We start from the raw sequence: 24,369 nt of genomic DNA on the forward strand, positions 1-24,369 counted from the left end.
GATCTGTTCTGACTCTTTTCTTCTCTACTCTTTTCTTCTCTACTCTAAAGAAAAGAAAAAAAAAAGGAATGAATGAATGAATGAATGGATGAATGGTTCCGAATACTGTGTTAGGCTATATGAGACTAGTCTTCTTTTTGATTGCACTTATGCTTTTGTTGTACTTATGCTGTCCTAATTGCTTCCATTATCTACCCCACTTGTAAGTCGCTTTGGATAAAAGCGTCTGCTAAATGACTAAATGTAAATGTAATGACTAAATGTAACTAAGGAGACGAAAGGGCGGTAACAGAGACAAGACCTGGAGAAAGCGTATGGAAGGCCAATAGCGCCAAAAGCCGTTCTCCACATGAAACAAGGGGTCCTGCTATGATTCTGCCCCAGGACCAAGAAAGACAAGACATGATGAGGCAGAATCACGACAGGCAGTATTGGTTTCCAAAACATCTTCCATGACTGTAGGTTGGATAAATCATCAGAATCTATAGATCTAAACTGCATGTGCTAAATAGTGCAAATGCATCATCCAAGGATGATGGAGATGATTAAACTTTAGGTAAAATAAATCAAATGCTAAAGATACATCAGATATTTATAAAGTTTGACAAGACTCAGTAAAAACAATCGGTTACTCAAACAATTAAACGCTTGGTTCTGATTAAGATCTTGTTGATTAACATCCCAATGAAATCAAAACGAAAGGCTTTAAGGATGAATACGTTTATATCTATCTAACCAGTGTGCTCCAAAACATTGAAAAAATATATTTATGACATCATACTGCATCAATTAAAGTAAAAGCTATCTAGAAATCTAGTGCCCACCCTCACTATTGACAATTCAAAATATTTCCCTAATGTCAAATAGTAATCAATACACCAAAACGTCTCGGGTTACGTCTGTAACCCTTGTTCCCTGAGAAGGGAACGAGACACTGCGTCGCCATGGCAACGCTTTGGGGAACGCCTCAGCGTGACCAGCTCTGAGCACGTGTGTCAACATCGTCCAGTAGTGGAACGCTACGTCATAGATGACGTATGGACCAGGAGGTATAAAACGACATCCGAAATAGTGAACTTCAGCTCGAAAAACTTCGAAGCAAAAGGCTTACAGGGATGTAGGGAGTATGGCAAGGTGACGCAGTGTCTCGTTCCCTTCTCAGGGAACAAGGGTTACAGACGTAACCCGAGACGTTCCCTTTCGAGGGAACTCGCACTGCGTCGCCATGGCAACGCTTTGGGGAACGAAATACCCAAACCGCCATACGCCCAAATGCCTGTCTGTGTGTACAAAAATGTCACGTGGAAGACACAAGCACCTGGGCTCCCGGGGTGAGATTCATGTCCAAACTATAGAATCTCACGAATGTGAGCGGAGAGGACCAGCCTGCCGCATCACACACGTCCCGCATAGACGCCCCCGACCTTAAGGCTACGGAGGCCGCCATACCCCTAGTAGAATGAGCTCTGACATCCAAAGGCGATGGTCTGCCAGAGGCCTCATAGGCCAGAGAGATAGTCTCAACTATCCATCTGTTGATGGTTTGCTTGGTTGCCGACAGACCTTTCTTCGGTGAACCAAAACATACGAAGAGCTGCTGCGCTTTCCTCCAAGCCGCAGTTCTGTGTACATACGAGTCCAGTGCTCGCACTGGACACGACAAATTTAACCTTTCCTGGTCCTTGCTCCTGAAAGGTGGAGGACAGAATGCTTGCAAGGTAATGGGTCTCGGTACATCATCCATAACCTTAGGCACGTATCCTGCCCGGGGGAAAAGGAACGCCTTAACCAAACCAGGAGCAAATTCAAGGCACGTAGGGGAAACCGACAGGGCCTGAAGATCTCCCACTCTCTTGAGAGAAGTAATAGCCATCAGGGAGACTGTCTTAAGAGTAAGAAACTTAAGAGCGACTGAATGGATGAAAATTCCCGGACAAGCGTTTAGTCTTTGTGTAATTCCCTGTCTAACTTGTTCAAACATAGCTCTTTTAAAATTTGCTTTTAATTTAGCAGAGCTGTGATTGATATTTCTTTCTCTACCGTTCTCTTCCCAGGTAGGTACCCTAGTGTAGCTCACAGGCCTCAACCTGCGAGCACCATGAAGAAACTGTAGAACCAAGGGGTCTCTACCACAGGTATGCCCCCTAGCCGAACATGAAAGGCAGAAATGGCTGCCATATACACCTATAAAGTAGATGGGGATAAGTCCGCAGCAAAGGGATCTTGTAAGAACTCAAGCACTGTAGAAACTGGGCAGTTACAGGGTCCAAACGGTGAGCTGAACACCAAGTAGTGACGACTCCCCACTTCAAGGCATAAAGCTTCCTTGTAGAAGGAGCTCTGGAATTAAGTATGGTCTCCACAGCCTCAGCTGAGAGACCAGTGTCTAGAAGGCTAGCCCTCTCAGAGGCCAAACCCATAGTTTCCATAACTCCGGGCGTGGGTAATGTATCTGACCCTCCGCTTGAGAAAGGAGGTACCTCCTCAAAGGAATCTCCCATGGAGAGTTCTCCAACAGGTCTAAGATGTCTGAGAACCACACCCAGGCCGGTCAGAACGGGGCTACCAACAGTAGGTGAACTCCGTCTCTGCGCACCCTTTCCAGAACTCCCGGGAGTAGAGCGATCGGGGGAAAGGCGTACAGGTGAAACCTCGGCCACACCTGTGCCATACTTACCTGAGTCGCGAACAGATTTACCTCTGCCCAGCAAAACCTCATCCAAATCTGCTCCACCACCTTAGGTGGAGTCTCCATTCCCCCGGCCTCAGCCCCTGCCTCGACAGGATGTCTGCTCCTCGGTTCAGGTGACAGGGGATATAAACTGCCCTCAAGGAGAGCAGCTCCCCCTGAGACCAAAGGAGGATCTGAGGTGCCAACTTGTATAGTTGCCGTGACCGCAGACCCCCCTGGTGATTTATGTATGAGACCACAGCTGTGTTGTCTGTCCGACAAGCGCATGTTGGTCTCTGAGTTGTGGGAGAAAGTGTGTCAACGCCAGAGACACTGCCATCATCTCTAGGCAATTTATGTGCCAAGATCGAAATTGGCTCTCCCATCGGTTTTGGCCCCATTGGCCTTCCACAACAGCTCCCAAACCTGTGAGTGAAGCATCGGTTGTCAGTGCAACGCGCCGACAACTGCTTCCCAACACTGGTCCTTGGGAAACGAACCAAGGTTCTTTCCACATTCTCAACGTGTGCAGGCATCTGCGTGTCACTTTGATAATGCGCAACTGGTTGCCCCTCGGGGAAAACCCTTTGGTTTTGAGCCAACACTGTAGAGGTCTCATATACAGCAGGCCGACAGGAATGATGTTGGACGCAGCTGCCATGAGTCCCAACAGCCTCTGAAAAAGCTTTACCGTCAGTGATTGGCCTAGCTTTATTCTGCAAACGGCTGACAGGATTGCAACAATACGAGCAGGCGTGAGCCGCGCCTGCATTGTGATGGAATCCCATATTACTCCTAAAAAATGGTTCTCTGTACTGGAGAAAGCACACTTTTCTTGGTATTCAGCCTCAGCCCTAGCTCCTCCATATGTGCGAGAACAACATCTCGATGTTGAACCGACAGATGCGATTTTGCTAGAACTTCTTGTTCCATCACCAGAGTCTACTCAGGGCACACCTCGGTGTACAAAACCCTGTTGAAGCGGGGTGGGCGGATTTGAAATTGGATCCGGTAACCCTGCTCTACCGTGCGCAGGACCCATTGTGACACATTTGGTAGACTTTTCCAGGCTGCCAAATGGTCAATTAAGGGGACTAGCCTCTTGGGGCCAGCCTCTGGTGATATTATTACGGGAACCGCAACGGCTCGGCAAACCTCGATTGGCAGAGCCGGCTGAACCCTCTGGGGACACCGAGGAGGAACGGGCACGTATAATGAGGTGCGAGCGCACGCTCCTCGGGGGGAAATGGCTGTCAGGACTTTTACTTGTTTTCCCCTTTCCTCGCCTGGATGACTGCCCTCAGGTCAGTCCTAGGTTTGTAAGGCTGCGGGTGAAATTTTCTTCCGGAACCCCCATCCTTCTGGGGTGGGGCTCGGGAAGCAACACTCCGCTTCTGACGCTCACGATAGCTAGTGGACGCCTGTGGCTGTTCTCGCCCCGCCGCCTGGGGAGTTTGTCCGCGGCGGGGGAGATAAAGTTTAAATGCCGCAGCCTGTTTCTTAGCCTCCTCGAACCTTTCAACAACGGTATCTACAGCGTTGCCGAAAAGGCCCGTAGGGGACAATGGGGCATCCAGAAGAAATGCTTTGTCAGATGGTTTCATGTCTGAGAGGTTCAACCATAAATGCCTCTCAGTGGCTACCATAGCGCCCATGGAACGGCCTAAAGAACGAGCAGTCTCCCGAGTAGCACGGAGAGAAACATCCAAAGCATGACGGACGGGTTGTAAAACATCCGCCAGTCCCGTGTCGACCAATTCACGTAGCGCATCTGCTTGATACGCCTGAAGTAGTGCCACAGAGTGTAAGCAAGCCCCGGACTGCCCTGCTGCCGCATATGCCTTGCCAATCAAAGTCGATGTCACCCTGCATGGCTTTGATGGCAAGGTAGGGGCTTTTAGGGACGAAGCCGTGGATGGAGACAGATAGCTCGCAAGCGTCTGTTCTATTCTCGGCATCGCCCCGTAACCTCTTTCTTTATAGCCCTGAACATTAGAATAAATGCAAGTCTGTGGCGTGAATACTCGTGCGGTATATGGATGCTGCCACGACTTACACACCTCCTGATGTAGGTCAGAAAAGAAAGGGAGTTTGCGTCGTGAGTGTTGTGTGTTATGCTTGAGACATCGCTCGTCCATCTTATTCTCAGGGCGAGCGTTAGGTTTATCTTGCGGCCAGTCTATTGTTAGTTGGGCTACCGCAGCTGTCATGACTTCCACCAGATCGGCGTGAACCGAAGCAGCAAGAGGGGGAACACAATCTAACTCTCCTGCTTCGATACCAGTTATGTCTACATCCTCAGATGCAGAACTTTGCCGAACCGGACTCCCTCTCTGAGCGGGAGAAACCGCAGTGCGTGCTCCCGACTCAGCAGAGAGAGAGGTGGAAGCTACGGAGGGTAAAGAGAAGCCGGAGCATGTCTCTTCAGCCTCCCTGACGTCCATCTGCGAGCCCCACGAGCGAAGATTCCGCTCTGCCTCGGCAAAAGCGGGACCATCACCACGCGGAGCTCGCACCTGGCCGTGCTTATCAAATAGTGCTGAACGGGAACGGAGCGTACGCTGTGGTAAAAGTCCACAGGCTTCACAGTCAGCTCCCTCGAGCGCTGACTGTGCATGCTCCGCTCCCAGACAGACTACACAGAGATCATGCGTATCATTGCTCGTGATAAAACGCGAACAAGGAGGAGCACAATGTCTGAAACTTTTCTCTGACATGTTAGCAAACTGGCTAACCAAACACACTTCTTTTACAGAACACACTCACGCTTCTTTTAACTATACAAACACACACTACACACAGAGCCGTTGCTGAGAAAAAAAGAGCTGAAGTTCACTATTTCGGATGTCGTTTTATACCTCCTGGTCCATACGTCATCTATGACGTAGCGTTCCACTACTGGACGATGTTGACACACGTGCTCAGAGCTGGTCACGCTGAGGCGTTCCCCAAAGCGTTGCCATGGCGACGCAGTGCGAGTTCCCTCGAAAGGGAACCATGCTTACTTCACTTTTTAAAATGATTCATTAAATGACTCCATGAGGGCACACTGAAAGTTGACTTCATCATTCTGGTGGATGTTATTTCAATCAGAAAAAATAGAGTATTATAGTTAAAAAACTGTCAGGGTCTGAAAAAAACAGTTTTTTAGAAAACGTTGATTTGTATGTTTTATAACTTACAGTTATATCCTCAATGTGTCGCAGATTAAGATGGCCGATAAAATTGCGGCTGTAGTACTGTGGGTCACCATGAGGCAAAACAACACACACAGGACAAACCTAAAGGGTGCCAGAGAGAAAGTGAGTGCTTTGAGTGTATGGAGCCACAAAGATGTCAAACACTTTATGATAATTGAACATTCTATTTTGAGAAATGTTTAAGAAGATAGACATCAGTGGATTAGTGTGCATTAATGAGCTGAAGTGTCAGTCGACACACAAGATATTGGACTGACATTTGATCCTGACTCACCACACGTGTGCTGTCATAGGCAAGTTGGGCATTGCAGTGATCCCGCAGTTCCTTAGCATCCAGCCCACCCATCTGACAGTAAGGGCACACCAATGTTCTCAGAGTAGAGCTGAAAAAATAAAAAAAATCAACAAAGTAAATGAAGAATTATCAGTTTATTCAAAATCCCTTTAGTGCAACGTCTCCTATATGCTGTTTTAGTCATACAAGACCAAGTCCTGGTGACACAATAGTTACAGTACCCCTGTATTTGCTCCTGCTGCCTCATTCCTATTTCATTGATCTCAGTTTGAAGCAGACTGTGAATTAAACAGTACATTGTCAAACCAGTCATTCAAACCAAACCATATTGTACAAAATTATTTCTTTAGATAGGACACACCAGTCATCAAACTCATCATCCAGGGTTTGGTATAGTGGTGCTGGTGAAGCTGGAGGTGCTGGGACAGCAATAACAGTTGCACGTTGTATGGTTGTGATGGTATGTGCAGGTTGAGACATGGCCCTTCGAGCAGGAACAGGGGGAGTAGTGGCAACAGAAGCAGTTGAAAGGGGATGGGCATGACGTTGCGTCTTGACGTCCCCTTAATTAAGTTGCGGGTAAACTTAATTACTTACAAAGCCTTAAGCGGTTTAGCCCCTACTTACTTAACTGAGCTTTTATCACATAACAACCCATCACGCTCTCTAAGATCTCAAAACTCTTTTGATGGACTTTTGATGACATCTAGAATAACTAAATCCACCAAAGGGGGTCGAGCTTTCTCATACGTAGCACCTAAACTCTGGAATAGCCTTCCTAATACTATTCGAGGGTCAGACACACTCTCCCAATTTAAATCTAGATTAAAGACACATCTTTTCAGCCAAGCTTTCACTTAATGCATAGTTAATGAACAGCAGCTACGCTAATTAATCTCCTTCTGCCTCCGCCTCGGGATGCCCACCCCGAGGTAGTGAGAAATTCCGCCAGGTCCAGATGATTGACATATGCCCATCCCCAACTAGAGATTAGGCCAGCTACAGCTGCAGACTGACTGACCATCATCAGCTCCATCTAAGGTAATTCCACCACCACCAAAGAAAAATACAACCATCTGAACATCCCAGCTCAGACCACTCCATCCCCAACCAAGAGCAAAGACAACTTGTCACAATAATGCTGAAGTTACAATACTTGGTATTTAATGCTAAATTTACATCACATGTCAGCAGTTTGAAGTTATAGCTGCATTCAGTGGCCCTGATTGGAGGTTCCTGGGTGGGTGTTTGTGGGGGGGGCTCGTTGGTTGTGGTTGGGGGGATTCATTTGCTGGGGCTGTGTGGGTCCAGTTTGGCCTTGTTTTGTGGTCGATGTCGGACAACAGAGGAACAAAGTTACAACATGCCATTGCTATTTTCCCTGGTTGTTCCTCTGTTTTCTGGTGTCGATCGTGGAGTGGGACCCGGTTGAACCTGTACGGTTTTCGGAGAGTGGGCTCTCCCTCTTCCTCGTGGATATTTGCTCGGTGGCTTTTGGTCGGGGTCACTGAGTGCAGCTATGACTCGTCAGAGGGGATCTGGCCCTCCCTGCTGAGCCTGGTTTCTCCCAAGGTTTTTTCTCCATTAATCAATCATTGGAGTTTGGGTTCCTCGCCACAGCAGGGCAGTGTTTGATCAACGGGAGACTGGATTCATTTATTTATTAATTAGATATTATTTATTAGAATGATCTTGCTCGTTCTATAAATACCATGCACTTTTCTGTATTTTCCTTTTTATGTTTTTCCTGTTTGCCCCTGTAAAGCTGCTTTGGAAAAAAATTGTCAAACAATTACCCTAGGCTACTAACCCCAAAATTTAACAAATTATAGCAATTTTTGCAAAAGACGATGGAAATGGAAGTCTGGAAGTTTCGTACCTTGACCAACTTTCTTCCATATGGATCTGTTGAATGTTTTCAAGTCTGGGCAAACTACTGAGTTGGCACCAATCAGAAGTCGCATTTTTATGTCATCATGTAGAGTTCTTACAATCAACCCTATTAAATGGATAATTATATAATGGTGGCATTTTTACAGTCTGTTTATATGACGGCAAACAACATTCGTTGAGATTTGTTTGAGCAGCACTTTTAACAATGTGTTTTTAAACAATGCAAGAAGTAGTTTAAATCTCTTTTAACAATGGCTTTTACTTTCCCATAAAGTAACCGATAATCTGATACAATTTCGCTTCATTTTAATTTTCCCTTTACCGCCCTTCACCACCAGATGGCACTGTTTCATACTTGTGTTTTTAGCTGGTGAATGAAGCTTATCTTTAGGTTCAAGCACACTGGCTGATCTCAGACCACATTTGCTTGGTGAGTGCCTTAAAAAACAGGTTTATTTTGCATTCTGGCTTTGTCACTTAACTCTTGAAGTATCTTCCATTAACTAATATGTGAATATAGCCTATACTTTTTAACAGAATATACATATGAAGAGACTGGTTCCAACACGAGATAATACGTCACGTTCATTTTTTATATTCAATTCCGATTCACATGCGTTAATGTGCTAAGCTGAATTTCTTAGGGAGTGCCTTGAAGAAAGCTTATTTTTCACAGATATATACCGTATTCAACGGAGGCCAGCTAGTGAAGGGAGGCGCAGTTGTTGTGGAGAAATCGATCATCAAATGTTGAGCGAAATCACGAAGACCAAGAAGCCAAGTTTCAATCTTTAATTTGTTCGAACAAGTTAAAGCGAGACATACAGAGTTCATCTGAAGATGTCTGACCAATACATATCTGACTCCATCTTTTATACATTGTTCTCGCGTTGTTCTCACCGTTTAGAATCAGGTTTAAATCAGGTTTCACATGGCATCACCTATTTTTGTTAGTCCATCCTTTTCTGACCTTCCACAGTTACATGTCAAGCTCCATATATCAGTATTTAACTGTGGCAAAACCTTTTAAAAGCTTAAAAAAGAAATGCACATACATCCATCTTAAAAAGAAAAGCACGTTGTCATTTACTACACCTGGCATAGTGTTTAGTGTATTTAAAGGGTAAACATGTGCTTAAATCAATACTATAGCGTATACTGTGTTCGTCTGTGACTGGTACCAACTAGTGTTTTCAAAAGCATTGTGTGTGTGTAATGCTAAGCAGATGTGAGGTCCATAGCTGCTTGGTGCCCGTCCTATGAGGCCTATAGCCTTTGTTCAAATCAGAGAGGTACATGAACCTCTATAACTATCTTAAATGTATGCTTTTTTATAAGAACAAAATGGAATATATTTAGAAACTTTAAATGTAGTACAATAAAACGCACCCAAAACATCATGACAAACACGATTTTAGAAATCTTTTAAAGAACCGAGTGATCTCATTTTGGAACCAAACTCTTTGTTTGTATACTGCATTAAGGCAGTGATTGATGTAAATAAACGGAAATTAAGCAAGGCACGGGAAGAAAGGCAATAAAGAAGCAATAAGAATGACAAATATTCTGAGGAAATAGAGAAAAAAGAAATGCACGAGAAGGACATTTTATGAGTAGGGCTCTCCTCCTCAATGCTCATTCAGTAAACCAGATTCTCTTATTTCTTAAAGTCATATGGCTTAAATCAAAACAAACCAACTGCAGTTTGATTGATATTAATCAGAACGCACAAGAAGAAAAACTTGACGTGATAACTCATTTTGATACAAATCTCTTCATATGTTCCTACGTTTTGTTCCAAAACAAAAGTTGCATACGTAACCTGTCCTGCGCGGGCCTTGAACCGACGTCGGTCCGGACGGGAGACGGGCGGAAACTCTAACGAGGAGGCGAAAGACCGCAGCCTCAAGTGCGTCTCGGTTGGTGGGTCAGAGAGTGAGGTTTACACACTGCGTGGCGTTTTTTCTAAGATTATTGCCGAGTTCCTTTACATTGCTGAGTTTTCTTATATAAATGACTAGAGCAGGGGACTCGACTTACTTCCGGTGGGACGGCTTCACTTCTTGCCGTTGAAAAGGTTAAATAAAGTATAGGTTAAACAATAACCTGTGACTTTTACTGACTTGGCAAGAAGCAAAACCTGATGCCCATCGGCGTACCGACGGCACCAGGGGCTGGGTCAGAGGTGCAATAGCGCGCCACTCAGCTAGCGACTCTAGTAGCATGTTGGCTTGGCCGAGGCGACGCTCTCTGGCCCAGCCGATATAGCAGCTTCGCGCGCCTGCTATTTATACCTCCCATCGGCACTGCTACTTTCGACGACGGTAGGGGGCGAACTTCAATGAACGTCCAACGTTGTGAACACGATCCCGACAGAGCCCTTATCATACACCCTATTGTTCAAAACGCAACTCGAAACACAATGATATTTATAGACGAAAATCGTTAAAGAACGACTGTGACAGACCTCCCTCATTAATTATTCAAACCAACAGCCAATGGCAACGCTCCAACTGCAGACCAAGCAGTGCTTTAACAAAGTATAGATTGATCGTGGTAAATACACCGTGTTGTGTTTGTCTTATGACCTGTTGACGTCGTTGGAAGCCCTCACACACAAATGGATTCACACGTAAGGCTTTAAAGCCAACTCTGATACAACGGCAACGAGCCGAAGCACGTCACGTCACGTCACCTAACGTACTGGACGGACGTAAGGTCAAAGATCAGACGTAACACAATGGAAGCAATCATTTGTTTTTATTTGTACAGGTCGTAGTGTCAAATGTTCATAGACTAACGTTATCAACACGTTACATATTTCAGTACATAAACAGTTGATTTATATTTTGTATTATTGTAAGTTAGGTTTAGGGTTTGAGTAGGCGTAGAGGTTAGCTAATGTAATTTATTGGAATTCTATGGCGAGATGTTGCACCACTTCCGGCCGTAGCTGCATCCCTTCTAGCTACAACCTATCTGCGAAGAAGAAGAAGAAGAAGAAGACAGAGCGCAATGCACGACGTAGAAATGGCTAAACAACATTACAGTTCGAACGGCGGGCACTTTTGAGCGAAAGGATCCACCGATGCAAACCACAAAACACCGCTGTAGATGAAAAATCTGTCATTTCTCGTGTAACGGAGGCCAGCTGTTAGAGGGAGAGCTGTGTGTGCACGCAGAGGCTGCGAGCTCGTCTCTTCCTCGCCGGACCGATGGCGGTTTCGAGGCTAGGAGGGGTTGTAAGTAAGACCCGTCATCTCACGTGTGATTCTGTTCGCAATAACGTCAGCAGTGTGCCGACGAGACAATAACTGAGCCGTTTTTGGGCTTGTATTATTAAGGATAAGATTAGGCACAAATGTGTGCTTATTGTGAATGGTGACCGATTCAATTCACTTGTCTAAGAAAAATTATGAAATAAATCATTCACGGTAAACTGTGTGGCTTCAACGTCTGTTTATACGTGGTGGTAGATCAATGAAAATAAAACTAAAAAACACAATACACCATACACAAACACTTTATTTGTCAGTGTCTTTATTCCTTTAACTTCCTCTTTTTGACAAGATCTCCCGAGCGTTTACAACCTTTAAAAGTCCATGTCTGGTATGTGCTCAAAATGGAAAGAGACAGTTAACCTAATATAAATCTGTTGTGTAACTGTTTGACAAACACACTTCTAGTGCACACTCTTTTTTTTAAGACATTCCCCCATCCCTGAGAACACCCCCCAGGAAAGAATGAATTCGGCGAGAGTCCCGTCTGGTCGTGAGGAGAGTATCACTACAGGTGAGGCATCAGAAAGTTTGTCAGTATTTTATGAGATCCAAGCGCCTGTGAGAAGGGCGTTGTGTGTTTTTACTGTCCCGGAAAAACCTGTAGGCTCTTTGGTGCGAAAAGCAGGCGGTGACGTCATCTCGGGGGGAATGCGCTTTGCGGTTGTTCAACGGGTCATGCACTCCGTTACAGCAGCTGGACAAGGAAAAACCCAACGCTCGCTTCAGTGATGGAAAGTAGATAAGCAGGGAGGTACTTTGCAGGTATATACACGAAAAAAGTACCATTTATGTGGGAGACTCTACACTAGAAGAGTGCATTAGGTTTTGCTGTATGCTAAGTGTATAGTGATGTAAAAGTGTAATGTATTGCAGTTCATTTTATTATACCCACGTTTCCCCCAGCCTGTCCGTGTACCATGGTAATGGAACTGCCGCCGGCCGTGATGGAGAGGAAACAGGGGTCTCTGTACACACTTTATCCTGACCGTTCTTCATCACTCAGACCAGGTGGACATCTCCAACACTTTGGACGGGTCACTGGATCACCGCTTCTTTCACCACATCCACAGCCAGACTGGATGTCCGTACTGTATTTATTTTTCAGGGTGTGTTTGTGTGTGTGTGTGTGCGCGTGTGTGTGTGCGCCTTAATTAAGTTGACCTCAGGGTTTTCCTGGGCAGAGCCCGATGAAGACGTACCAGACGGTATATGTATGGACCCATAGGGTGTCAGTGGGTCGCCTGCTACCATGGAGGAAGAGATTTGCGCATCGACCCACAAACAGGTGTGTGAGTGTCTCAATCTATTTGCCATTTGTGTTTGTGTTGCCGGAGGAAAATGAACCCCACTAAAATTGTATTTTGAGACCATTTAATGGAGTAATGTCTTACAAGCGGCCGTCTTTATTGAAATGGCTTTTGGCCAATACCTAAAGTTAACGGACTTCTTTCAGGCACCAGACTGCAGACGGTGAAAGTGGCAGGTGGAAAGGATCGCGCTGATCTGTACGTCACCATCACGCCGTTTAAAGACATGGATGGAGATTCACTGGCCATACAGCCATCGGCTGGCTGCCTATTTAAGGTGACATAACACATACTGTAAGGTGACATCACGGGTTGACATTATGACTGACTCATAACATCCTTTATTCTCACCGCAGGTCACGGGTGTGGGAGTGACGGCCATTCCATCGTTCTAGTGTACTGGATAAAAACCAAGAAGACAGCGATGATGCTTGTTGATCCGTTACCATTTTTTCTGATGAAACAGCTGTAGTGACTGGATCATTGAGAGAAAAGCCTCACTCCCTTTTGTCCTGGTTTCTAGATACCATCATCAAAAGACCATAGCAAGCATGGCTCCATGGGTCTGGTTTTGGTCTTTTGAACTCTCACAGTAAGTGTGATGACCATTTGGTTCCTCTGTAGGATATTTAAGACTCCTTAGCTTCAAAGTATTGGTGATAAGTCTCTGTCTCATCTCTTACTTAACATCTGAGGCTAAGCAGAGAACTTCTCTGACAAATAGGAACTTTATTTGATTTATTAAACTATCCTTTTCTGTAAATGTATCTAAATGTCTAGGTTGTGGATTGGCGCACATGCCATTTTAAGTACTCTGTAACTGTTGAATATACAAGTTTTGATTTAGGGTTCATTTGATGTATTCATACATTGGAATGATTCACAGTTCAATGCCTTTCATGTTTCATATGTAACTACAACTCTCCGAATTCCCTATATGATGAGCTATGTTATAAAACCATAGCATACCTCATACTATGTCCATAACTAAGTTAAGGTATTAAATGCAAACTGACCATTTTGTCAGAGCCGAGCTCTGCGCTTCCGAGCGCGGTTGTGTTTCATGTATTTGTTTGTTGTCATTATGTTTACCATGTAGAGTAGAGTTTAATAAAACCATAAAGGCATTTGTGATGTGTTCTCTGTGTTCACGCTCACAAACTGGTCACTTAAACTGTGTTTCCATCTATGCTACCATTGCTCTTAATTCTGTTTGGTAAAGTCACGTTACTTATGGTCATGAGATAATGTTAGTGTATAAATCATCAATGCATTTGCTGGACGAATACATATAGGATTTATATCACTATACTGCTAATTAGAATTGTAAAATATGTATGTGTAATGGCCTTGATGCCCGATGACTCCTGAGATAGGCGCAGGCGCTCCGTGCCCCGAGGAAGTTTGGATAAGCGGTAGAAAATGGAATGGAATGGAATGGTATGTGTAATGACGATTATTATACGTATTTTCCTTTGAGCTAAAATAATTTCTTGACTGAAATTGACGTTTTAAATAACTCATTTCATGTATTTGATCTTGATAGATCTGGTGGAGAATCTTATTTTGGTGAGTTAAACTCATCCTTATTTTAACTTGCAACTAAAATCGCTACACGGCATTGATTATTTAACCAACGTTGGAATTACCACCGTCGCATTAATGCAGGATAACGTAGGACGGATGAAAATCTTTGTTTTCTGGTATTACACACAGGAAAATATTTGCCTTAAACGGATTTGATAGACCTGATCAGTGCATATAAAATGCAACTATTCACAAATCCACTTTTTAGACGTGACCTCACAAAAGTAAAACAATTGTAAACGTTTTCTAATCCTGCTTACATTAACCCAACTCTGTGAACAAAAGTATTGATTCATGAATGATTTCCAGGGATGGATTTGATAGCGATCCTGATTCCACAATTGCCATGTTTATTATTGATCATCTCAACGTGCTGCTGGCAAACAGAGGTGTCGAAGTGAGCCCATCAGTCACTGTTATATGGTTTAATAATGCAATGACAACGATGGCTTACTACAGATGCTGTTTTTCATTGTTGATGTCTTGTTAAAATCAAAATGAGACCTATTTTTAAGTAAAAAAAGATCTTCTTAATGCAGGGAGACTTCCCATTAGCAGTTTTGGAAAAGCAAAAGTGGAAGTCACGTCCCAGGGTTGAGACATAAAGGGTTCATGAATGATATGACGGATGGCTTCGTGAAATCTAAATAAAATAGGTAATCCTATTTTAAACAAACGATCGTTTGAAAGAACGCGAACCGTGCACGATAGTACCAGGAATGCGCATTATAACGGGGATGCGTGTTGATTTGAAAACCTATCTATGATTTTAAAGATGCTCTGTGACACCGGCTTTGGGGGAAAAGGTGGACTTCATGTTTGTGTGAATCTTCAACATTCCCTGAGAAAGTGAAGAAAACGCTGGATTGACATTTTTGGTAATCTGCTGTATTTAATGAGTTTGAATCCCAGTGATGTTTTCATAGGATGTAGCGTTTTAATAACGAAAGCGCACGCCTCCAAATAAAGATATTTTCTTGTATACGGGTGTGTTGGTATTCTTTTCACCACCTTACCGATGAAATCAACAGCACCTGGATGTACACGTACTGAAAAAGCAAACTCTCTGTTCATTGTGAACATGGCCTGCGACTTCTAGCGAAGCTAGAACATGGATTACAAATCACGTTTAGAAGCTACAGCCTGTTTCACTCTTTCACAGATGCAACACGTGTTGGGGGTCATCCGAAAAGGTTTACTGAATCCTCACTGTCTTCAATTGCCTCAAGATAACTTCATTTTGACTTTTTATTGGAACAAACGGGTGACTTTTACCACCAGGTGACCTCTACCACTGGAGTTCATCATCGCGTCAATCATTCTAATAAGTATGGAATGGTGACATTTTTACAGTCTCTTTGTGTGACGCCTAACAACATTCAATGACATTTGTTTGCGCAGCACTTTTAACAAAGTGTTATTAATCAACGCAGTAAATCGTTTAAATCTCTTTTTACACTGCATTTTACTTCCACGTAAACTGACCGATAATCTGATACAATGTCGCTTCATTTCATTTACCCTTTACCGCCCTTCAGCACTAGATGGCGCTGTTTCATACTTGTGTTTTTAGCTGGTGAATGAAGCTTATCTTTAGGTTCAAGCACACTGGCTGATCTCTGACCACATTTGCTTGGTGAGTGCCTTAAAAAACAGGTTTATTTTGCATTCTGGCTTTGTCACTTAACTTCAAGAAGCTCCATTAACTAATATGTGAATATAGCCTATATTTTCATAACAGAATATACATATGAAGAGACTGGTTCCAACACGAGATAACATGTCACGTTTAATTCAATTCAATTCAAGTTTATTTATATAGCGCTTTTCACAATGTGTATTGTTTCAAAGCAGCTTTACAGGGGCAAACAGGAAAAACAGAAAAGTTAAAACACAGCACATGGTATTTATACAACGAGTAAGTTCATTCTAATAAATAACATCTAATTTCTAAATAAATAAATAAATGAATGCAGTCTCCCGGTGAGCAGGCCAACACTGCCCTGCTGTGGCGAGGAACCCAAACTCCAATGATTGATTAATGGAGAAAAAAACCTCGGGAGAAACCAGGCTCAACCGGGAGGGCCAAATCCACTCTGACGTGTCACTCAGACTGCTGACGTGTGGTTTAGGTTTAGCATTTAATATCAAATATTGTAACTTCAGCATTAATAAGACAAATAGTTCGTCTTTGCTCTTGGTTGGGGATGGAGTGGTCTGAGCTGGGATGGTCCGATGGTCATATTTCTCTTGGCAGCTGGTGGAATTGCCTTAGATGGAGCTGGGATGGTCAGTCAGTCTGCAGCTGTATCTGGTGTAATCTCAAATTGGGGATGGGCATCTGTCGGTCGTCTGGACATGGTGGAACTTCTTCCTACCTCGGGATGGGCATCCCGAGGCATCGGCGGAAAGAGAATAAAGAGAATAATTAGCGTAGCTGCTGTTCATTAACTATGCATTAAGTGAAAGCTTGGCTGAAAAGATGTGTCTTTAATCTAGATTTAAATTGGGAGAGTGTGTCTGACCCTCGAATAGTATCAGGAAGGCTATTCCAGAGTTTAGGTGCTACGTATGAGAAAGCTCGTCCACCTTTGGTGGATTTTGTTATTCTAGGTGTTGTAAAAGTCCCAAGTTTTGAGATCTCAGCGAGCGTGATGGGTTGTAACGTGATAAAAGCTTGGTTAAGTAAGTAGGGGCTAAACCGTTCAGGGCTTTGTAAGTAATTAAAATAATTTTAAAATCAATGCGATACTTAATGGGTAGCCAGTGAAGCGATGATAAAACTGGGGTTATGTGATCGTATTTTCTTGACCTAGTAAGAACTCTGGCAGCTGCATTCTGAACTAACTGTAGTTTGTTTATCGATGATACAGGACAACCACTAAGTAGAGCATTACAATAGTCAAGCCGTGAGGTCACAAATGCATGAATAAGCTTTTCTGCGTCAGCAACACATAAACTATTTCTTAATTTGGCAACATTTCTAAGGTGGAAGAAGGCTGTTTTTGTGATATTTGAGATGTAAATTTTTAAATGACAGATTGCCGTCTAATATAACGCCTAGGTCTTTAACTGTATTTGTTGGAGTAACAGTGCAGCTTTTCCAAGTTCATTTGGGTCTAAATTTGTTTTTTTGATAAGAGGCTTAATTACAGCCAGTTTAAAGGGTCCTGGGACATGTCCTAGATTAATAGACGAGTTGATTATTTTACAAATGGGCTCAATTACAGCAGGTAGTAACTCTTTTAATAAAGTAGTCGGAATGGGGTCTAATAAGCATGTCGTCAGTTTGGATGTTGCAATAATTTTAATTAAGTCTTCCTGATTTATAGGAGAAAAACACTCTAGCTTTTCTTTTTGGGTGACGGTTGAAACTAATTCTTCTGACAAACTTGGAGGTTTGGTTTTAGCTATGTTGTCTCGTATTATTTCGATTTTCTCGGTAAAAAAATTCATGAATTCATTGCTACCAAGGTGCGGCGGAATACCCAGGTCAGGTGGAGTCTGTTTGTTTGTTAATTTAGCAATTGTACTAAATAAAAACCTTGGATTGTTTTTGTTATTTTCTATGAGGTTACGGAAGTGCTCGGCTTTTGCTGCTTTTAGTGCCTTTTTGTAACAGCTTGCACTCTCTTTCCATGCAATTTTAAAGACCTCTAATTGGGTTTGTTTCCATTTTCGCTCCAGTTTACGCGTTTCTCTTTTTAGGGCGCGAGTGGTGTTATTATACCATGGTGCTGTGTTCTTTTCATTAATCTTTTTTGACTTCATAGGTGCGACCGCTTCTAATGTATTAGAGAAAATAGTGCCCATGTTGCTGGTCATGTCATCGAGCAATTTTATATTCGTTGGAAAGGTTATTAGAGAAGTCAGATCTGGCAAGTTCTTTACGAAACTATCTTTAGTAGTTGAGGTGATTGTTCTACCCTGTCGATAACGAGATATACAATTGATTTCTGCAGTGCGCAGTGTACATGTTGTAAGATGGTGATCGGAAACATCGTCGCTTTGAGGTATAATATCGATATTGGTTAGATCGGCTCCGTGAGATATAATCAAGTCTAGTGTATGATTAAGGCGATGAGTAGGTCTATTGATGTATTGTGTTACACCACAAGAGTCTAGTAGTTCTTTAAACGCCACAGCTAATGGATCGTTAGCACTGTCTACGTGGATATTAACAACAATCAGTACTTTATCGACGTTAACCAATAGAGCCGATAAGAAGTCTGCGAACTCTATCAGAAAATTAGTGTAAGGCCCAGGGGGTCTATACACAGTAACCAATGTAAGAGAGACCAATGATTTTTTACTTTTGTTTGGAACTGTTATGTTCAACGCAAGCATTTCAAATGATTTAAATGTATCCATTGTTCTCCGAGTAACGGTAAGAAAGTCTCTAAAGATTGTTGCGACAACACCACCTCGACCAACCGGACGTGGCTCATGAATATAACCGTAGCTTGGAGGAGAAGACTCATTTAGACCAAAATAATCATTTGGCTTAAGCCAGGTTTCAGTGAGGCAAAGTATATCAAAACTGTTGTCTGTGATCATTTCATTTACAATAACTGCTTTTTGACTGCTTTCGTTTATTTTTTATATTCCTTTCCGATTCACATGCATTAATATGCTAAGATGAATTTCTTAGGGAGTGCCTTGAAGAAAGCTTATTTTTTACACACAGTTTTTCACTTAACTCTTGCAGTAACTTTCTTGAACTGATATATACCGTATGTAACGGAGGCCAGCTAGTGAAGGGAGGCGCAGTTGTTGTGGCGAAATCGATCATCAAATGTCGAGAGGAATCACGAAGACCAAGAAGCCAAGTTTCAAGGGTTTAAATCTTGAATTTGTTCGAACAAGTCAAAGTGAGATATACTGAGTTCATCTGAAGATGTCTGACCAGTAGATATCTGACTCCATCTTTTATACATTGTTCTCGCGTTGTTCTCACCGTTTAGACCAGGTTTAAATCAGGTTTCACATGGCATCACCTATTTTTGTAAGTCCATCCTTTTCTGACCTTCCACAGTTACATGTCAAGCTCCATATATCAGTATTTAACTGTGGGAAAACCTTTTAAAAGCTTAAATAAGAAATGCACATACATCCATCTTAAAAAGAAAAGCACGTTGTTGCACGTTGTCATTTACTACACCTGGCATAGTGTTTAGTGTATTTAAAGGGTAAACATGTGCTTAAATCAATACAATAGCGTGTACTGTGTTCGTCTGTGACTGGTACCTACTAGTGTCTTCAAAAGCGTGTGTGTGTGATGCTAAGCAGATGTGAGGTCCATATCTGCTTGGTGCCCGTCCTATGAGGCCTATAGCCTTTGTTCAAATCAGAGAGGTACATGAACCTCTATAACTATCTTAAATGTATGCTTTTCTATAAGAACAAAATGTCATATATTTAGAAACTTTAAATGTAGTTCAAGAAAAAACACCCAAAACATCATGACAAACACGATTTTGGAAATCTTTTAAAGAACCGAGTGATCTCATTTTGGAACCAAACTCTGTGTTTGTATACTGCATTAAGGCACTGATTGATGTAAAGAAACGGAAATTAAGCAAGGCACGGGAAGAAAGGCAATAAAGGAGCAATAAGAATGACAAACATTCTGAGGAAATAGAGAAAAAATGTATGCACAAGAAGGACATTTTATGAGTAGGGCTCTCCTCCTCAATGCTCATTCATTAAACCAGATTCTCTTATTTCTTGAAGTCATATGGCTTAAATCAAAACAAACCAACCGCAGTTTGATTGACATTAATCGGAACATACAAAAAAAAAACTTGATGTGATAACTCATTTTGATACCAATCTCTTCATATGTTCCTCCGTCTTTTTTTTCCAAAACACAAGCTGTGTACGTAACCTGTTCTGCGCGGGCCTCGAACCGACGTCGGTCCGGACGGGAGACGGGCCGGAACTCTAACGAGGAGGCAAAAGACCGCAGCCTCAAGAGCGTCTCGGTTGATGGGTCAGAGAGGGAGGTTTACACACTGCGTGGCGTTTTTTCTAAGATTATTGCCGAGTTCCTTTATATTGCTGAGTTTTCTTATATAAATGACTACAGCAGGGGACTCGACTTACTTCCGCTGGGACGGCTTCACTTCTTGCCGTTGAATAGGTTAAATAAAGTATAGGTTAAACAATAACCTATACTTTATACTTTTATACACTTGCAAGAAGCAAAACCTGATGCCCATCGGCGTACCGACGGCACCAGGGGCTGGGTCAGAGGTGCAATAGCGCGCCACTCAGCTAGCGACTCTAGTAGCATGTTGGCTTGGCCGAGGCGACGCTCTCTGGCCCAGCCGATTCATCACTTCGCGCGCCTGCTATTTATACCTCCCATCGGCACTGCTACTTTCGACGACGGTAGGGGGCGAACTTCAATGAACGTTTAACGTTGTGAACACGATCCCGACAGAGCCCTTATCATACACCCTATTGTTCAAAACGCAACTCGAAACACAATGATATTTATAGACGAAAATCGTTAAAGAACGACTGTGACAGACATCCCTCATTAATTATTCAAACCAACAGCCAATGGCAACGCTCCAACTGCAGACCAAGCAGTGCTTTAACAAAGTATAGATTGATCGTGGTAAATACACCGTGTTGTGTTTGTCTTATGACCAGTTGATGTCGTTGGAAGCCCTCACACACAAATGGATTCACACGTAAGGCTTTAAAGCCGACTCTGATACAACGGCAACGAGCCGAAGCACGTCACTTCACGTCACGTCACGTCACCTAACGTACTGGACGGACGTAAGGTCAAAGATCAGACGTAACACAATGGAAGCAATCATTTGTTTTTATTTGTACAGGTCGTAGTGTCAAATGTCCATAGACTAACGTTATCAACACGTTACATATTTGTTTCTCTACATAATAGACGGGATACAGCCACCTCCACTGGGCACGCGCACTTCAAAACCGTATAATTTGCGTCACTCTAAAAACAGTTGATTTATAATTTGTATTATTGTAAGGTTAGGTTTAGGGTTTGGGTAGGCGTAGGGGTTAGCTTATGTAATTTATTGGAATTCTATGGCGAGATGTTGCACCACTTCCGGCCGTAGCTGCATCCCTTCTAGCTACAACCTATCTGCGAAGAAGAAGAAGAAGAAGAAGACAGAGCGCAATGCACGACGTAGAAATGGCTAAACAACATTACAGTTCGAACGGCGGGCACTTTTGAGCGAAAGGATCCACCGATGCAAACCACAAAACACCGCTGTAGATGAAAAATCTGTCATTTCTCGTGTAACGGAGGCCAGCTGTTAGAGGGAGAGCTGTGTGTGCACGCAGAGGCTGCGAGCTCGTCTCTCCCTCGCCGGACCGATGGCGGTTTCGAGGCTAGGAGGGGTTGTAAGTAAGACCCGTCATCACACGTGTGATTCTGTTCGCAATAACGTCAGCAGTGTGCCGACGAGACAATAACAGAGCCGTTTTTGGGCTTGTATTATTAAGGATAAGATTAGGCACAAATGTGTGCTTATTGTGAATGGTGACCGAGTCAATTCACTTGTCTAAGAAAAATGATGAAATAAATCATTCACGGTAAACTGTGTGGCTTTCAACGTCTGTTTATACGTGGTGGTAGATCAATGAAAATAAAACAAAACACAATACATCATACACAAACACTTTATTTGTCAGTGTCTTTATTCCTTTAACTTCCTCTTTTTGACAAGATCTCCCGAGCGTTTACAACCTTTAAAAGTCCATGTCTGGTATGTGCTCAAAATGGAAAGAGACAGTTAACCTAATATAAATCTGTTGTGTAACTGTTTGATAAACACACTTCTAATGCACACTCGTTTTTTCAAGACATTCCCGCATCCCTGAGAACACCCCCCAGGAAAGAATGAATTCGGCGAGAGTCCCGTCTGGTCGTGAGTAGAGTATCACTACAGGTGAGGCATCAGAAAGTTTGTCAGTATTTTATGAGATCCAAGCGCCTGTGAGAAGGGCGTTGTGTGTTTTTACTGTCCCAGAGAAACCTGTAGGCTCTTTGTTGCGAAAAGCAGGCGGTTACGTCATCTCGGGGGGAATGCGCCCTGCGGTTGTTCAACAGGTCATGCACTCCATTACAACAGGTGCCCAGCTGGACAAAAAACCCAACCCAACGCTCGCTTCAGTGATGGAAAGTAGATAAGCAGGGAGGTACTTTGCAGGTATATACTCGAAAAAAGTACCATTTATGTGGGAGACTCTACACTAGAAGAGTGCATTAGGTTTTGCTGTATGCTAAGTGTATAGTGATGTAAAAGTGTAATGTATTGCAGTTCATTTTATTATACCCACGTTACCCCCAGCCTGTCCGTTTACCATGGGAATGGAACTCCCGCCGGCCGTGATGGAGAGGAAACAGGGGTCTCTGTACACACTTTATCCTGACCGTTCTTCATCACTCAGACCAGGTGGACATCTCCAACACTTTGGACGGGTCACTGGATCACCGCTTCTTTCACCACATCCACAGCCAGACTGGATGTCCGTACTGTATTTATTTTTCAGGGTGTGTTTGTGTGTGTGTGTGTGCGTGTATGTGTGTGCGCGTGCGCGCGCACGTGTGTGTGTTTAATTAAGTTGACCACAGGGTTTTCCTGGGCAGAGCCCGATGAAGACGTACCAGACGGTATGTGTATGGACCCATAGGGTGTCAGTGGGTCGCCTGCTACCATGGAGGAAGAGATTTGCGCATCGACCCACAAACAGGTGTGTGAGTGTCTCAATCTATTTGCCATTTGTGTTTGTGTTGCCGGAGGAAAATGAACCCCACTAAAATTTTATTTTGAGACCATTTTATGGAGTAACGTCTTTAAAGCGGCCGTTTTTATTGAAATGGCTTTTGGCCAATACCTAAAGTTAACGGACTTCTTTCAGGCACCAGACTGCAGACGGTGAAACTGGCAGGAGAAGACCACCTTGTGTTGTGCAGGTGGAAAGGATCGCGCTGATCTGTACGTCACCATCACGCCGTTTAAAGACATGGATGGAGATTCACTGGCCATACAGCCTTCGGCTGGCTGCCTATTTAAGGTGACATAACACATACTGTAAGGTGACATCACGGGTTGACATTATGACTGACTCATAACATCCTTTATTCTCACCGCAGGTCACAGGTGTGGGAGTTCCATCGTTCTCGTGTACTGGATAAAAACCAAGAAGACAGCGATGATGCTTGTTGATCCGTTACCATTTTTTCTGATGAAACAGCTGTAGTGACTGGATCATTGAGAGAAAAACCTCACTCCCTTTTGTCCTGGTTTCTAGATACCATCATCAAAAGACCATAGCAAGCATGGCTCCATGGGTCTGGTTTTGGTCTTTTGAACTCTCACAGTGAGTGTGATGACCATTTGGTTCCTCTGTAGGATATTTAAGACTCCTTAGCTTCAAAGCATTGGTGATAAGTCTCTGTCTCATCTCTTACTTAACATCTGAGGCTAAGCAGAAAACTTCTCTGACAAATAGGAACTTTATTTGATTTATTAAACTATCCTTTTCTGTAAATGTATCTAAATGTCTAGGTTGTGTGTTGGCGCACATGCCATTTTAAGTACTCTGTAACTGTTGAATATACAAGTTTTGATTTAGGGTTGATTTGATGTATTCATACATTGGAATGATTCACAGTTCAATGCCTTGCATGTTTCATATGTAACTACAACTCTCTGAATTCCCTATATGATGAGCTATGTTCTAAAACCATAGCATACCTCATACTATGTCCATGACTAAGTTTAGGTATTAAATGCAAACTGACCATTTTGTCAGAGCCGAGCTCTGCGCTTACGAGCGCGGTTGTGTTTCATGTATTTGTTTGTTGTCATTATGTGTAGATTAGAGTTTAATAAAAACCATAAAGGCATTTGTGATGTGTTCTCTGTGTTCACGCTCACAAACTGGTCACTTAAACTGTGTTTCCATCTATGCTACCATTGCTCTTAATTCTGTTTGGTAAAGTCACGTTACTTATGGTCATGAGATAATGTTAGTGTATAAATCATCAATGCATTTGCTGGACGAATACATATAGGATTTATATCACTATACTGCTAATTAGAATTGTAAAATATGTATGTGTAATGGCCTTGAT

General features: G+C 43.1%; 2 protein-coding genes and 1 long non-coding RNA gene across 5 annotated transcripts in view; 2 read left to right on the plus strand and 1 right to left on the minus strand.

The window, feature by feature from the left end:
* LOC130434583 (meprin A subunit beta-like) overlaps positions 1–24,369 on the minus strand; it is a 68,016-nt gene that overhangs the window by 8,433 nt on the left and 35,214 nt on the right.
* LOC130434172 (regucalcin-like) lies at positions 11,532–13,766 on the plus strand. The gene is made up of 4 exons (XM_056764161.1): positions 11,532–12,102; positions 12,244–12,625; positions 12,794–12,924; positions 13,004–13,766. Exons 2-4 carry the CDS (start codon positions 12,550–12,552, stop codon positions 13,040–13,042), a joined length of 246 nt encoding a protein of 81 aa, XP_056620139.1. The 5' UTR covers positions 11,532–12,102; positions 12,244–12,549; the 3' UTR covers positions 13,043–13,766.
* Positions 21,076–24,141, plus strand: LOC130434173 (uncharacterized). 3 transcript variants are annotated; one of them, XR_008908650.1, is made up of 5 exons: positions 21,076–21,629; positions 22,092–22,438; positions 22,580–22,982; positions 23,151–23,306; positions 23,386–24,141. It is a non-coding gene; the product is annotated as an uncharacterized LOC130434173 (long non-coding RNA). The 3 variants fall into 3 exon arrangements; XR_008908651.1 differs by having other exon boundaries at positions 22,092–22,177; positions 22,259–22,982; XR_008908649.1 differs by having other exon boundaries at positions 22,092–22,982.

The sequence above is a fragment of the Triplophysa dalaica genome, chromosome 13, assembly GCF_015846415.1.
Source record: "Triplophysa dalaica isolate WHDGS20190420 chromosome 13, ASM1584641v1, whole genome shotgun sequence".
In the NCBI taxonomy this organism is placed as follows: domain Eukaryota; kingdom Metazoa; phylum Chordata; class Actinopteri; order Cypriniformes; family Nemacheilidae; genus Triplophysa; species Triplophysa dalaica.